This window comes from Galendromus occidentalis, unplaced genomic scaffold (assembly GCF_000255335.2).
Source record: "Galendromus occidentalis unplaced genomic scaffold, Mocc_1.1 scf7180000077442, whole genome shotgun sequence".
Classification (NCBI taxonomy): domain Eukaryota; kingdom Metazoa; phylum Arthropoda; class Arachnida; order Mesostigmata; family Phytoseiidae; genus Galendromus; species Galendromus occidentalis.
Genome location: NW_003805430.1, coordinates 692,855 through 707,978, shown reverse-complemented (window position 1 = coordinate 707,978; position 15,124 = coordinate 692,855). Strand labels below are relative to the sequence as shown.

The 15,124-nt window shown below is 52.0% G+C and overlaps 2 protein-coding genes across 2 annotated transcripts; one reads left to right on the top strand and one right to left on the bottom strand.

The window, feature by feature from the left end:
* Positions 1-5,354: 5,354 nt before the first annotated feature.
* LOC100899416 (ubiquitin carboxyl-terminal hydrolase 20) lies at positions 5,355-9,648 on the bottom strand. Its single transcript, XM_029111459.1, is given in 10 exon segments — positions 5,355-5,792; positions 6,238-6,352; positions 6,536-7,223; positions 7,321-7,459; positions 7,602-7,788; positions 7,909-8,049; positions 8,161-8,471; positions 8,574-9,268; positions 9,403-9,473; positions 9,475-9,648. Coding segments are annotated over 10 exon segments (2,640 nt in total). The 3' UTR covers positions 5,355-5,673.
* Positions 9,649-14,025: 4,377 nt separating this feature from the next.
* Positions 14,026-14,788, top strand: LSm3 (U6 snRNA-associated Sm-like protein LSm3). Its single transcript, XM_003743277.1, has 3 exons — positions 14,026-14,243; positions 14,345-14,484; positions 14,588-14,788. Exons 1-3 carry the CDS (start codon positions 14,216-14,218, stop codon positions 14,729-14,731), a joined length of 312 nt encoding a protein of 103 aa, XP_003743325.1. The 5' UTR covers positions 14,026-14,215; the 3' UTR covers positions 14,732-14,788.
* Positions 14,789-15,124: the final 336 nt, after the last annotated feature.

Genomic DNA, 15,124 nt, shown 5'->3' with positions numbered 1-15,124 from the left:
GTAGACCTAGCGATAATCTAATGCTCCCGGCAAGCGGCTACGTAGGATTAGAAAAGTTCGGAGTTGCGAGAGCTGTTAGCCGCGTTACAAGAAGAGAAAGTCGGAACATAATGAAGAGTAGGAGCGAAAATCGTCCGCAGCTCATGGAGATAAATCCGAGTTCGGCCCCATGAGAGACCTGATGACCCGAAGTGATACCAGCTTAAAGTCAGTCGCTCCGCTCGGAGAGATCATCGTTTACCATTAGGGGACGTGGAGAGAGCTCTCCGCGAGCGAGCGACGCGACGGCAAAAAGAAGGACGGAGGTCCCTTCCTGATGACACTCCTGAGGCTGCGCTCAGATTTCGACCGGGTATGCTTCTCGACGGGAAGCGTTCAGTCAACGCCGAAAGTATTTAGCGATGGGGGAATTCAGACTCCGGCTTTCCCAACGACATAATTCGGGGAGATAAGGAAAATTCTGGCGCCCTGCGAATGATAGAAATTGCTCCGGTTCCCATTTGACGGCCCGTTGTTCGAGACAGAGCGAGTCGCAAGATCCTTCCTGGATCCTGTGTCGAACGTACGTCATTCATGCGTTGCGTCTTACGGTCGCGTCATATGTCGCCACGCATAAGATAGTCGGAGCTGAGGGGAGTTTCGAAAGCTTACTACACATGGAGATACTGTCTGTCGATTCCCGAGCTAGCTCGCGTATGCTGGAAATGACACCTGCTACGCGGGGACCGCTCATTGGTGAGCATCTTCGCGAGTGGGTGCTCAAGCAGGGCTCTCCTTCGGAACTCCCCGAGCGTTTCGGATTCACGGAAGCTCGATTAGGCCGCTACACTCCACTAGATGTCTGTAAGGGCGAGCGACCGAGCAAGTTACCGACCACTCACTTAGTTGTAGGCGAGACCGTGCTGCCCACTATGCTCCACTAAATAATTTGTTCTCCGATGCCGACCAACAAGTCCCCCGGGCGCTGATAGACTCGCGCGAGCGGAGCGAAAGCCTGAAGCGAAGTCGGTCTGTCAAGACGTGAATTTGCTCGGGTTCCGCTAGCTAGGCGATCTGCTCGTGACAGCCGATGAATATTTCCTCGTCGCCCATCTTTCTGCTTTCGTCTACTCTCGGATAGCCAGGATCCCCGAGTCAACACGATGTCGTGTTTTCGAGATGTTTGCCTCCGACGTCCGCCTTTTTGATGCGCCCCCCTAACGTCGGGGGCAATTGTGAGTGGAGTGAGGCCAAACGGAAATTTGACGACGACAAGCAGTTTCGGAGGTGGACAACTCGCCCAAAAGGCAGCCGACAACCAGAAGGGATGGGCAGTCCCGGAGAAGCCTCTGTCGGTGGATATGTTCGCTCTGTTGAGCGAAGGGAAAAAATACGCTCCTCGTCACCGTTCAGCCAGGGCCCGCCGATCCGACGACTCTGACGTTGGCTGCTCGCAAGGGCTCCGCATCATGGGAGTTTGACGGGCATAATTCCTCTTTCTGCCTCCCCATGCACGTCTTCGTAGTCCCGATAGCCAAAGGTGGGCGAGGTGGCTCTCGGTCCCTTCTGTGCGTGATCTGATCGGGTTGGCATGTTCATGAATAAGTCGCTCGAAAACGCTGACGGCGAGAGACGAGTAGCCGCGCAGGTCGAAAGTTCCCTCGAGCTTCTACACCGGAGAACGAACGGTGCTATGAGATTAATTATGGCTACTCCATCCGGACATGCTTGGAGCGGGAGAGAAAGTGCCTCGGCTGACACGCGGACCCTTTCAGCTCTGATGCAGCTGACGCCGACACTCAACGAAGTAGTGACCGTCTCATAAATATGCGAAGCCGTCGAGTGCGATATGGCATTGTGTCGGGCCTTCCCCCCGTCCGAAAGGGAATCGACTCCCACACAATCGGACCATGCTTTCCCATCGATGCTCCTGAACAGCGCACATCGGAGTCGTATGACCGGAGGAATGGGAACAAGAGGACTGGACTCGACTGGACGTTTCTTCTCGAAAGGCGGCGATCACTCGCTGAAGAAGATTCAACTGGCGGAAGGGTTGGGCAGCCCTGCCACCGTATGCACAGGCATACGGTGGCAGGTTACCTGCGGCACAGCGTTTGAGGGGAAGGGAGTCCGATTCACCACCATGCGCAGGTAGGGGGCTGGTTTGGAGGGAAGACGGCGGCCCTTCCTCGATAGGGGTCTCGACTTTACGACAGAATCCTTGCCTTGGGCGTCATCGGAGCACAGCTCGCCTTTACAGGTAACGAACGGCATCCCCGGAGCGCCACGGGGCTCCGACCATCTTGCCACTGCCAATCACTCGGTCAATAAAAGCGAATTGCACCGCTGTGACAGATTGCCACAAAAGGCGCAGCGAGCGCAAACCTTCCGGTAAAACGGCCTATGTGGCTACCGCCAGCCCCGGCGGCGTCGTCGTGGGTCAGATGCCGCACCCCAATCACGCTCCGTTCGATGGTCGCTACCCAAGGCGGTCATATTCGCGTCCGCGGAGACCTCGGCGACGAGATTCGAGACTGCGAATGAACTCGGAGCCGCGCACGAAACGTGTCTTGCTCCCAACGGAAGCGATGCAGTCTCGGGTGCCAATAAGCTGCCACCACCAGCGCCTACAACTTTGCGCGGCTCTGATGGACAACTTTGTGAGCATACAATGTTGCCCCGAGCGCACGGGATCAATAGTTCCCTGAAGGACACGCCTGGCTCTCGTTGTAGCCGACCTTGTTGGCCCGGTCACCAATCACCAATCGGTATCATACACTATTCTTCATTCGACCCAAACAAATTGAAATGAAGCTCATTCTTCGGGCTTGCGGCGATGCAGCCGTAGTGGGTGATTATAATGCATATGTATGTAGGTCGATTGATGGTCCACGACGAGCCAGCCGTGTCACAGACTGCTCTGATCCAGGCCAGCGCCATGGGGATTCACCTTCCGGAGTTTATTTCCGCATTGTTGCGTAACATAAATGTCCAGCTTGCCTCCCGTTGTTGGTGGCTCGGTCACAGAAGGCGGCAGCCATAGGACGGTGAATATCGAATCGAAGCTCCACTGCGATAATTGATCGCGGAGCGGAGGACCACGCAGCCTGCAATCGGGGAATAGCGGGGCGCCGTGACGGTGCCGTTTCTCGCCGGTAGTCTCTTGCTTCTGCTCATCGAGTCAAGCGGAAAGCGAGCAGAAACGACAGTCGAGCTTTCCCGAACAACACAAACAGCTATATGAGTCGTCCGTTCGTTGGCGGGAGTCTTATGCTGGCAGACGATGATTATTCATCCTCAAGTGCCGCTTTTGACACTCTCACATTTCGTCGTCTCGCGTAGCACAAACACCGAGAAGATTTATTGAAGGTCCGGACATCATTCTACACCAAGCGCGTCGCGCGTCGTATAGCGGACGGAAGGGCGAGCGCGAAAATATAAAGAGACAACCCCGAGAGTCCTTTCCGAATTTCCGAGAATCAGCCTGTCGGGGAGCGAGCCTTGCGGCGGGGATCTAACGAGGATCCGGATCGCCTATGCTCATTCCTCCGAGCGCCCTCATTGGTGTTGATTCCGCCGATTATGAACATCGATCTTTGACACGAGAAGGAGGTTGCCTACCCTAGAAAAAGGGCGAAAAACATTCCTCGCTCGGAGGATCCATTCGGGTTGAGGAGGCGTCGGCGTATGAATGGAGAGAGACCTCCAGATAACGACCGGGTGCTCTTGCAACACATCCGCGCAACGGAGCGGGGTCGACGCAACAACTGTTCTTTTGCTCGCAGGACTCAGAGCCGAGTTTACCCCGACCGTCTCCCATGTGCTCCCGCGCCGTCAGCGTAGCGGGCGAATCCCCACTTATCGTCATCCTCTCCGAACGATGGGACACAATGTCGTCGGGGGAGTTGGACTACTCGCGGCATCTCGCTTGTGCGGAGAGTGCAAACTTACATTACAACGCCCCGGCGGAGCCATCTCGGCATCGTCCCCGACTCTGTCCGTTAGTTAGTAACTCCGACGTCGGCCGATCCTTGCTCTCAATCCCTCGGTTGCCTTTTCATGGTTCCGCGATTGGGCTTCTCATTCTCCCGGTCGAGCGAACGACTGTTTTTTCCCCAGGTAATTGCGGGCACTCGAGCGCCGAAAACCGCTTATTCGATGCAGGCGGATGACGACTCAGATTTCGTGAGAGCGAACGGACGAGAAGAGCGACATTTCCTATTTTATTCAAACAAGGAAGACTCTAAGCAAATCAACGATTATTAGATCCGCTTTATTAACATATTGCCGAAAGGTATGAAAGTTCGGAGCTAAGTTCTTCAACTTCTCGGAAAATTCCCGTCAAACATGTGCATGACTTGGAATGACTCCGAGCGGGATGTTCCCTAGTGTCACCTACTTCTTAGGAGAAGAAATCCGTTTCGCTTAAAGCTGATCTTTTTTGATTGGATCGAACAGTTCGAGCCCCGGTCAGTCGCGAATTTATCGGGGGCTATCCTCCAGGACCGAACGCGGAAGGAACTTTGAATGGCCTTAATCTCAGTGAAGATCCTGAATTGAACTGCGATTCCGTGCCAGGCTTGAAAGAAAAAAATTGGCTCTCCTGCCTCCGCTCATCGCTGCTCTCTCCGCTATCCGCCGAGTCTTGGAATATTCTCAAGTTTCCGAGGAGCCGGCTCTGATAAATAAGTTTTATTATTACAACAAAGACTAGGGCGAACGCCACGGTGACACAACAGCTGATTCCCCGCGTTCACGAAAGTCTTCTAGAGGATCCTTGGAACGCTTGAGCAACATATTCTTCCTCTAAAATTATTGTAGACTCCGGTGGGACTGGGAAGCTTACTGATTCTCTTCTCCCGAAACAGCGTAAAACAGTGAATGAATATTCCTTGACAGCCTCACAAGACGAAGTCCGTACCGGAAGTCAGTCGCTGAACGTTGACGAATCAAACTCTACCACACTCGATAAAAAACTCAGAGACAGCGGCGCTATTCTGAGGCGTCAGCTCTAAACCAAAACGTTGACTTTGCGGAGGCGTTCCAGAATGGGTGGAGAAGTGTGCTATTTGTCTAATAGAAATAAATCCACTCGATCGCTCGAAGCGAGCATCTCGTGTTGTCGAAGTTTTAATACTTTAGAACTTGCTTATGCACCAAAGATAATGTGCAAAGATCCGCGTCCGACGGGCATGACTAGAGCCTCCTGTTTTTGCTTGCGTCCCCACTTCCACTGACTCTCTATCCTTTCGTCCTTTCCCTCTGCACCTGCTCCAGACGAGCTTGAGGTTTGGCGAACTCGGACGATTGCATAATGTCTTACGTCTTGATTCCACGCCCTCCTCACGACCTCGATCACTAGCACGCTGGGTGCCTACACTGTGGTTTCGCTCCGAGTTCGGAGTCATCATTGAAATTATGTATATGTGTATTTATATGTTGCTGTCCGATGCGAACTCATGGTATTTTTCCCTAGCGCTCGTCCCTAGATTCTCCTCGCGACCCTATGGCCTCTGAATCCATCGCTCGACCGACCGCTCTCATTTCCGTCGGCTCGCTCACCGAATAGCCAGGCGACCGAACTCATTATCTGTACATGTGCGACCCGCGACGGTTTACAGGGCATCGATGACGCGTGTGTCCCGGCCTCGGACCGTCGAAGGAGAACAAAGAGGGCACAATCGACGTCCACCATTAGTAGGAGTTTTTTTCTCGCCTGTTGCGCCGCGATTTTTGACTGCGACTCTCCTTCGAAGCGCGCTTCCGTTCTGCGGGAGCTTGTTTTTGATTCGTGGGTCCGATCGGCACGTAATCTGTAAATTGATTCAGTTACTGTTACAGAATCGAGCGCTCGGGATCTCTGCCCAGACGGTGGGGGACGCCTGGGATAGACTTCGCTCGGATGACGGATCTAAAATGGCCCAGGAGTTTCTCTTGTCCACGTGTACCCCGTGCGTGAAAAGTCCGTGGTGCCGGTGTCAATAAGGATGGATATTCCCACGTTATAATCATGGTATCGTGTATCGTGATGTCGATTCCGGCCGGAGCGTAGTTTTCCCTTCGGTAGGTCGGGAGAAAAAAAGTCACGGTTTCACACGCCGGAGCCGGTTCCACATCGCCCGGAATCAATCGATGATAGTCAAATGCTCCAGGCGAATTGAAGAAAGTAGCAGGAGCGGACGGGTGCAGGCAGGCAACGGATTGGATCGCAAGCATGAATTGTTTATTTCACTCCGGAAATAATCTCCTTTTCTATACCTTGACTGGTCACACTATCGAGTGGACTGCAGAATGCTGAATCGGTCTCCGTGTCGATATCATTGTTCTCATCGATGACGGTCATCGTCAGTTTGGCAACTCGATCAGACGCCATCTTGATCATCACCAGCGCAGAAAAAATCACGGATTAGTATGCGTCGAAAACTCCAAATCGACCATGAGCGATATCGACGATACTCAAAAAAATAGTGGTCATGGTGAATTTCGCTTGCATCGACCCGAGCCTTGTACGTGTGTAGATTTTTCTGAAAAAACGGCACAACGGATATAAACTCACTTTATCAAAAATATCGTCATCGGTTTGAATGGCTGGACTCTCGATGGTGAGAACCTCATCGTCATCCTTCATGGTTTCCTCTTCTTCATTCTCTTCTTCGGCCCGAGGTTTGATTCGCGGTTCTTGTGAACAATTAGTCTTCTCATCTTGATGATCGGCCGGTCGATGATTTGCCGACTGAGACTCTTGATTTTTTTGCTCTTGATCCTGTTGCCGCGCTTGTTGCGTTGGCGGCTGCTGATGAACAGGATTCTGCAGGAATTGCTGCTGCTCGAATCGCATCTCGGGAGGTGCGAATCCACCCGATATCAACGGAACGTCCCCTGCCGCGATTTCGGCGAGTTTTTTACCGATGAACGCGCGACGTTTTTCCAGGCAAGCTGAACACGGTTCGATGCTTGTCAACGCGGGGCCGCCTCTGAAGGTCTCACGAAGATACTCCCAGACCGACTGACTGAATAGTACGAAATCGTCTTGAGTGACGCGATTCGCCATCAACGGATCCAATTTGCCGTGACAACAAACGAAGTCTTCGTTGTCGATCGGACCGGGTTCGGCAAACGTATTGAAGCGATTGACCCATCGTCGAGAAATGTAAAATGAGGGACCGCCTCCATGTTCACATTGACTGCGATCGACTAGATCTGCTGTATGCAATCTTCGCTTCAGCATCTCCTCGGAATATTTTCTGTGGGTTAAGAGACACTGTTGGATTGAAGGATTCGATTTTCGCAATAGCTCACGAACATGCGACGATGCAATTGACTTCCCAATGTATGACTAACCGGTAGAAGAGAACATAGGCTTCACAGTTAGCCACCGTGGACGCATCGACCTGCGTCACGTAAACGTCATCGTACTCGTACCATTGACCATCACAGTCATTCATGGCGTAACAGATATAGTGCCCCATGCCAGCAGTACCTTGAGAGCATTTTCGAGGTCAGACATTGAATTAGGCTATCTGTTTCAGCTTGTGAGTTTCCATACATGGAGCGGACATCGCGGAATATCCCACGATTTTTCAGACGGGGCTCCGAGGGATTGCTCCCTAGGATGCACTCACCGTGGTGGCAAATGACGGCAGTTAGCTCGTAAGTGGTGACTTTGTCTCTCGCATGAGGATGGGTAAAAGGTGTCATGTCTAATCCTTCGAGCGGAAACTGGACATAATTCGAAATTTTGGTCGAAAACATCAGCTCGTGCCGGAAACGTTTGAGATGAATACACAGCACTTCGGGCAGTTCCATCAGCTGAGAATATTCAATCAAGGTCATTTCTCCGATTGCCTCCTCACCCCTCCTATGCGATTACGGAGCAGTGACAAAGCCACGAGGGAGAGCAGCTGGAAATACCAAGAAAGACGAACAAACCTTCGAGTATTTGACTCCATTCCGTAGCTTATTGCATTTTCCACAAGAGTACATATTGTCTCCTTTGAGCTCATCGGCCGAGAAGAAGGCGGCAAGACAATCTGTCAGCGAGACCGACGGACCCCACACCCAAGAGTAAAGCTGAAAACGAAACCATCATCAACATCATATGCAAAATCAACATCGACCCCAGACTCGAATGCGTATGGAGAGAATGTCGTCGAACATGGTTCTGAAAGATTCTGTACTCACCCATCCCAAAAGCCAATCCATCCAGCCCTGCTGACCTTGGGAACTCGCCAACGAATTTAGACTCGTTGAACTCGCAGTGAGATCGGCGTAGGACGGACCGTGATGTAGACGGTTCAGGTGGTATCTCGACGGGATGGGTAACGAAAGATCTTGGAAAACTTCTTTCGTCGAAGAGACAGTCTCGCACGTGAAACATTGCACAGATGATAGTATCCGGCCGTCGAACACATCGGAAATTATTGAACGGTATGATGGAGTCGGTCGCTTTAGATCTCCTCCGGGTACCGTGCTCGAGATGACTTTTTGTAGTTCTGGAAGGGGGTTTGAATCGTTGGTTGGAGGTCGATCATTGAGAGCGAAAAATGAGAATCGATCAATTCCTTCCCTAGATCGATGTTGGCTCCAAAGCTTACCTCCGATGAGCAAGCTCCCGAGGGATGTTTCGAGCGACCGATGGTTATCGGCGGTCTTCTCAGAGGCTTCGCTCTTCTCAGAGCTCAATCCGGAATCACACGTCTCGTAAAGATCTTCATTATTGTCGGGATTATTCGAATTAGCGGCGACTTCAGCATCATATGAGGCCATGTCTTCGTCTTCTTCCTCTTCATTGGCTCGATGATGTTCCTCCGCGCCTTCCTCGTCTTCGTCCTGCTCTTTTTTCGGGAAAAACTCTTTTTTGAGCTCGTCATGGAGCTGATCAAGGAAACACCGAAGGAACTCTTGTGCGTCTTGCTGAGTCGCGCCGCGGAACACCGGACACACGGATTTGATCCCGTACGCGACTCCCGAGGGTACGACATAGGGAGGCCGCTTTTCGTGCCACATCTGGAGGATCATTTTACTGTAACTCATGGCCAGATTGGCTCCCCGTCCATTATTTCTCAAAGGGAGATTTGGTGTATTTAAGAAGTACTCAGTCAACTGAGTGCAATTGGAGAGAGCTTGTAGCGCCGCGTTCATGTAGCACGTGTTCCCTAGATTTTGAAGACCTGCAAGCCCGAGGGGTCGTTCGTCTGCAACACCCGCGCTGTGAGCGACGTTCGGAGGGGCTCTTCTGAGGGGCGGCACGTTGTTCTCCGGAAACACTTCGCATTCGCACGTATGACACCTTGGATAGGGATTGGGGGAAGCGGCGATTAGATAAGACCATCGTCCTGTTTGTCGTGAGGGTATGAAAATTTGGGAGCCCGTATGATAATGTGATTCTCCGTTCTTGGCTCGTATTTAGGTTTTTTTGTTTACCAGGTTCTGAATGTTTTCAAGTTGATCATAAGCGAATGCTCTGATTTTGGTGTAAGTGTTTTGTCGGAATGGATCGGCCTTCTTTCTACCGCAACCGACGTATCCACATTCTCTGTAGAGGCAACACCAGAGCCCGGCCTCTCTCTCCCCACACGCTTCACAACTGTAGGCTATGCTCCGATTGCAAATCTCTTCGTGAGACCAATCGCCCATAGTTATGACGTGGGGGCACGACGACTTCGTCATTTTGCTGACGTACAATCGCGCCGCGGCGCTTCACGACCAGATTACAGGAAACCGCGCGCCCGAAGGCAAAGCCCTGGAAACGAGAGCGAATTATTGAAATCCCATATCTGTGATCTACAAATATTCTCTCAGGTTCTAGACCAGCTGCATCGAAACGGAAATCGAAAGCGGCAAAGTAGAATGCTGGCTCAACAGAAGTAACTTCAAGCAATGCGGTCGCTCTTTTTTGTTGTCGGGGAAAACAGACAAGGAAGGCTACTGACATCGCGTTTTTCCGCCTCCGTCTTCGGAACCAGTATCGAACACCAGCCGACGGTGCTCGACGGCTCAGCGGACGACCAAGGTCTCCTCAGTATGTAATGTCACACATGCCATCGAAGCCAGTCATGCAGGAAGAAAACTACTCCGATCTATAGACGACTTCGCTGTCAGGCAGGCATCGAGGGTCTGAACCCGTGCGCTGCACAGTTTTCCTCTCCTCCACAGCGCAAGGAAGTCCACGGCGCGCAATTCACGGCATTCTCCGCACCGAGTCCTCACGACTGTTCCGAAATCTCCAGTATCTTCAGATGGAGAGCCTGATGTGCTGCGGTCAGGCCTAAAGTCTCGCGCTCAACTTCGTACGCAAGCGGAATCCGCATGCCGAGGTCGGATTGGAGCGAGCGAGATTCCCCTCTTGTCATTTTCCGATTTCTCGAGAGGAACGACGAGACCGATTCTGAAACGCTCTTCCGCGCCGATACCACGTTGCATCGCGTTCACAACTTCTAAGTTCGATCCTTCAGTCATTCTAGCAGAGGAGTCTGCAATTGACATGAGGAATCGACGGCGTCCCTTTGTCCATATTCTGCCGATACACGCCGGAATAGTACCCGAATTGATTCTTGATGGCTTTCGATTGTTCCATCAGTCATGATGCTTCACGGAAACGAGTCAACGCCGCACATCTTCTGTAGGACCGATGTCTTTTCCAACAAACTGAATCGAAATGGAAGAGACTTTGGCTTGCCAGATGATTTGACACTCTATTTTCTCCCAACCCTTGCTTCGGTGAGCTCACGTGTAGCTACGCTAATTACGCATAACAGCGCTGAAGGTCGGACCGAGGAGCTACTGACTGACCAGAAGCTGGATTACGGGGAAGCTGGAATTCTCCAGAGCTGGCATAGCGGCATGTGTGTACGTCAAAGTATGGATCGGAACTGAATCACGGAACAGACGAAGTTTTCAAGGCGGGGAACTATCGAGCCGCACAGCTTGTCACCGATCGAAATATGTCTTGTAGTCCGCAGGTGCACCGCCACAGTTCACGGACCCCGCAGTAAGCTCCATCGAGTTGAATGAGAGCATGCCCCATCTGCTGATTTGCCTCGACGCTCCATAACACGCATCCAGTGGACATGAAGACGAGCAGACAGAGCTTTCGGGTGTATCGAGGGGAAGCAGTTTCGGTTTCATTCGCTCGGCTGCTCTGACAACTTCTGACCTTAGAAGAATTGAACTGACACCAGGAGCTAAACTCTTGTCGAAACTACACCACAGAGAAAGGAAGAATCGACTCGAAGCAGCCTCTCTGTGGGCTCAATGATTATTCCCGCGCCCCGCGAGACCATGTCACCAACGAGCCCATGCTCTCCGAGGACCCGGAGGTCTCGACCGTCTGCCGGGAGGGGATCGATGGAGCTCGTTCTCGCTCATTCTGTCCTCCAGCTCTCGAAATTCTATCGCACGTCTCAGATATTCCACCAACCGATTCCCAACCGCGGATTTTGAGCCAGCCGTCGCAAGATGACGGTGTGTGGATGTCCCTGGATACGAATCGCACAACGAACGGATGACATTCGAAACAACAGTGAGGAATTTTGCAACGTAGCGTAATTCCCACAGCTCGGAAGCGCTAGCGAGTTTTCCCGTAGCCGACCGTGGAACGAGCCGCCTCGGCTCGCGAAGCCTCGAGTCGAGGGGACCACGGCGATTTCGAGAGGAAGCGAGTTTCACAACGCAACTTGGTGCTCGATGGCCTGGAATCCGACGAGGCGCCGAGCAAGTTTCACTGCCTATCACATTCTCCAATACGCGTACTCGACGAGCGAGCGACGCGATTTGATGGCGAAAGTTCAGGCTAACAACTCACCTATGGGGGACAAACACTAGTGGTCGGATTAGGTTGAAAACTAGCGTTCACTAACGATGGGTCGGTGAAGATTTATCCTTCTTCAAGTCAGCCATGACACCATCACCACACACAGCTCTTGCAATTGGGAAGAATCAACTAAGCAACACACAGACAGCCGGAGCAGACGACAAATGACTTCACCTAAACAAGCAGCAGTCTGCATCATTTGGCCGCAGAAAAGATGGCGGATGGTCCCCGATCCGCCGTATCAGCGGAGCCATGAGCAAGGGCAACGGCGCGCCCGACACTCAGAAGCGAAAGCCCGCGACTCGCAATCCGGAATTTTCCGGATATGTAGAACTCGCATATCTCCCGATCCCGCACCCTCATGCGTCGAGTTCGCTGCCCGAACGGTACTAGGCTTCGTCGAACGTCTGTAATCATAATCACCCATGCCCGCGAAGTTCAACTCTATCGCGGTCTTCGGAGGCATAGGAAGATGTTGCCCCTCCCTGCTGCCGATCTTCCGGATCCTGCAGGGGCCGGTCGCGGGGATGAAAACATCAACGATCGATCTACCAAGGATGGAGGGATGCACTCCGGCATTCTAACCCTGAATTCTGAAACCTTGAATTCTAGTCCAACGAAGACAATGAACGCATGAAAGTCCTGAATGCACCCGCGAGCAATACTGTCGGCGCCAATGAACTTACTTATGGCCTATGACCAAGCACGATTATCTAATTCATCGCTACCCTTCAATCGAAGTCTTCGGAGAGAAGTGAGACATTGATCGAAGTCTTTCAAGTCGATACCGGATGACTCCTCCCCAATGTACATATGTTTAAGTAGATGTGCTGCATGTATTGTCGATTCCCTCTCCACAGAATCAAGGGCTACTCCATCCTCGCCGGCCATGATTTGGGGCGAACAAAAATTGGTAATGGTCACCAGGTCAAGTTGGAGTAGGATCTCAGTATGCACATGTATGTGGTTCGAGCATTCTCTCCGCGCTCCTCTCGCAATCAGCATCAGCAGCCGGAAGCGCGGCAGCGGCGGAGCTCAATCTGTTGTTTTCCATCTCCGGAATCCGCCTCTACTTATAATTTTTAGGGAATTGATGTGTAACTTGTATCAATAGATTACTATTATCGATTTTCAAGGAATCGTTTTTTAGCGAATTCAACGAATCGTTCATCCGACCCATGCTGAACTTTGTCCGGAAGTTGTAGTTTCTGCTCCGGAATGGTTGAAGCTGTCCAGGGAAAACGAGCCCGGGGAACAAGGAGATTCTTTCCAAATTCAATGTTGGGTTCACGCTGATGACAATGATTCCTAGGGAACCGAGGAAACCTTTTCGGGAGCTGCTATTTAGGAGCGAATAGCGGGCCGTGGGTTGACATGAATCCGTACAACGTACAAGTGAAACACGCGAGGCTCTCAAACGATACGAGGACGGATACTCTCGTGTGCGTGGGTCGCGATAATATGTAGAATCACGCTATAATCAGCTATCACCTTCATAACCACCATGGTTATGGCGGGCTGCGCCGAGGAAGTTGCAATGAAACGGTGCGATGTGAGAGATCTATTGATCATTCAGGAGGTATGGGATTATAACCCAGGACACGGAATTTTCTCTCCTATCCGTCAAGAACGCGGGAAGATTATCGTGCCAGGAAGGCCATCGGTTATGCACATCCCGGCCTACGATCCGAAGAAATCCGGTTCAGTGATGCGAACGGAAGGCGATTGGGGCGCAATCGAGTCAGCTGTTAGACCGCTAATCGTAAGATTGCGGACGAGAATCGCTCCAGGTGAAGCTCACGGAATCGGGAATCGCAATGATACTCCGCAGGGCGAAACCCAGCTCCAGAAGCCTTGTCGTCGCCTTCACGCCGCCAGCTCCCGGGGCTGTCTCATTATTCATCCCGTCGGTATGAGCGTCACTCTCGCGGAGCCCCAGAGGGATTTGCCGCCCGCTTCCCGCTCCGCCGGCCGACGGGATCCGGATGAGCCCGTCGAGAACGTGGGACGACTAGATGCATTTCCGGACCCAGAATCACCTAGGATGACTCCACACGGACCGAGAGTTACCCTGGCGGACTATTGTACGCGGACCGAGCCATAGGATAAGTCTTGATGGGCAGCGTCGATCAGTCATTGCATTCCGGGAGCGGCGTCGGTGCGCGGTGTGAGCAGGCCCAGCTTCTCCGCCACCGCTCAATCGTGGACGGGAAGTCCCCGAATAGCAGACGAAGATCAGCGCACAGGCGCGGGACTCGACAGACCAAAACAAAATACGAGCCTGGAGAAACGATCGGTGAAGCCGCCTCAAGAAACGTTCCTACGAGCTGGTGAGTCTTCGCGAGACGAAGGGTTCGCACACTCGAATCGGTGCAGAACCCGTTCTTCCACTCACGAACTCCCCGATTTGTGCGACTGGGAAGGATGGCAGAAGAGGCCGAGAATCAAAGTGGTGAGTTGACCGGTTCCGCGGATCGATGTACCTTTTTCCTAGCGACGAACATTTCCCATCTCATGATGAACTCAACCTCACTTATCTGCCCTTACTCGAAGCGCCATGCGTCATGAACGAGCCGCTCGACATGGTGAGACTTTCCTTAGACGAACGTATCTACGTGAAGATGAGGAACGAACGTGAACTGCGAGGACGTCTGCACGCCTATGATCAGCATCTCAACATGGTCTTAGGGGATGTACGTATGCCGGTAATGGGATGTCTCATAGACATCCTGAGAGTTTCCTCAGTTCTGAGGTAGTTCTGATGACTACACTAATTCTTTGCATCTGTTTTCCCAGGTCGAGGAGACGGTCACTTCGGTGGAGATCGACGAAGAAACGTTCGAGGAGGTTTACAAAACGTCCAGGCGATCTATTCCAATGCTCTTCGTCAGAGGAGACGGCGTGATTTTGGTTTCCCCACCATCGAGGCCGACCATGTGAAGTGAAATGTCATGCAGTTCTGTAAACTTGTCCATAAAAAGTTTTATTCCCGGACAATTTGTGCCGTTCTCATCTTCCGGTCAGACCTCCAACTCCAGGCTGATCCACATAGTGTGCTTAAGAACTATATCAGAAGAGAAAGCTCGGAAATCAATTTATTGCGATACTGTAGATCGTCTCCTCGCATGTGAGCGCTCGTGTCAACAATAAGAAATTCGTTCCTCCAATGATTTTGACCGTCTGCCCCACCAAGATATGTGGGCGAGAGAACGAGGATTTTTTCCTTCTCTCTGAGTCTCTACGGAGTCCTTCAGAGCTCTGAGGTCATTAATACCGGGCCGCGTTCGAGGGGCGAGTCATCATTTCGTAACCGCAAAGAAGGGCTGCAACTGA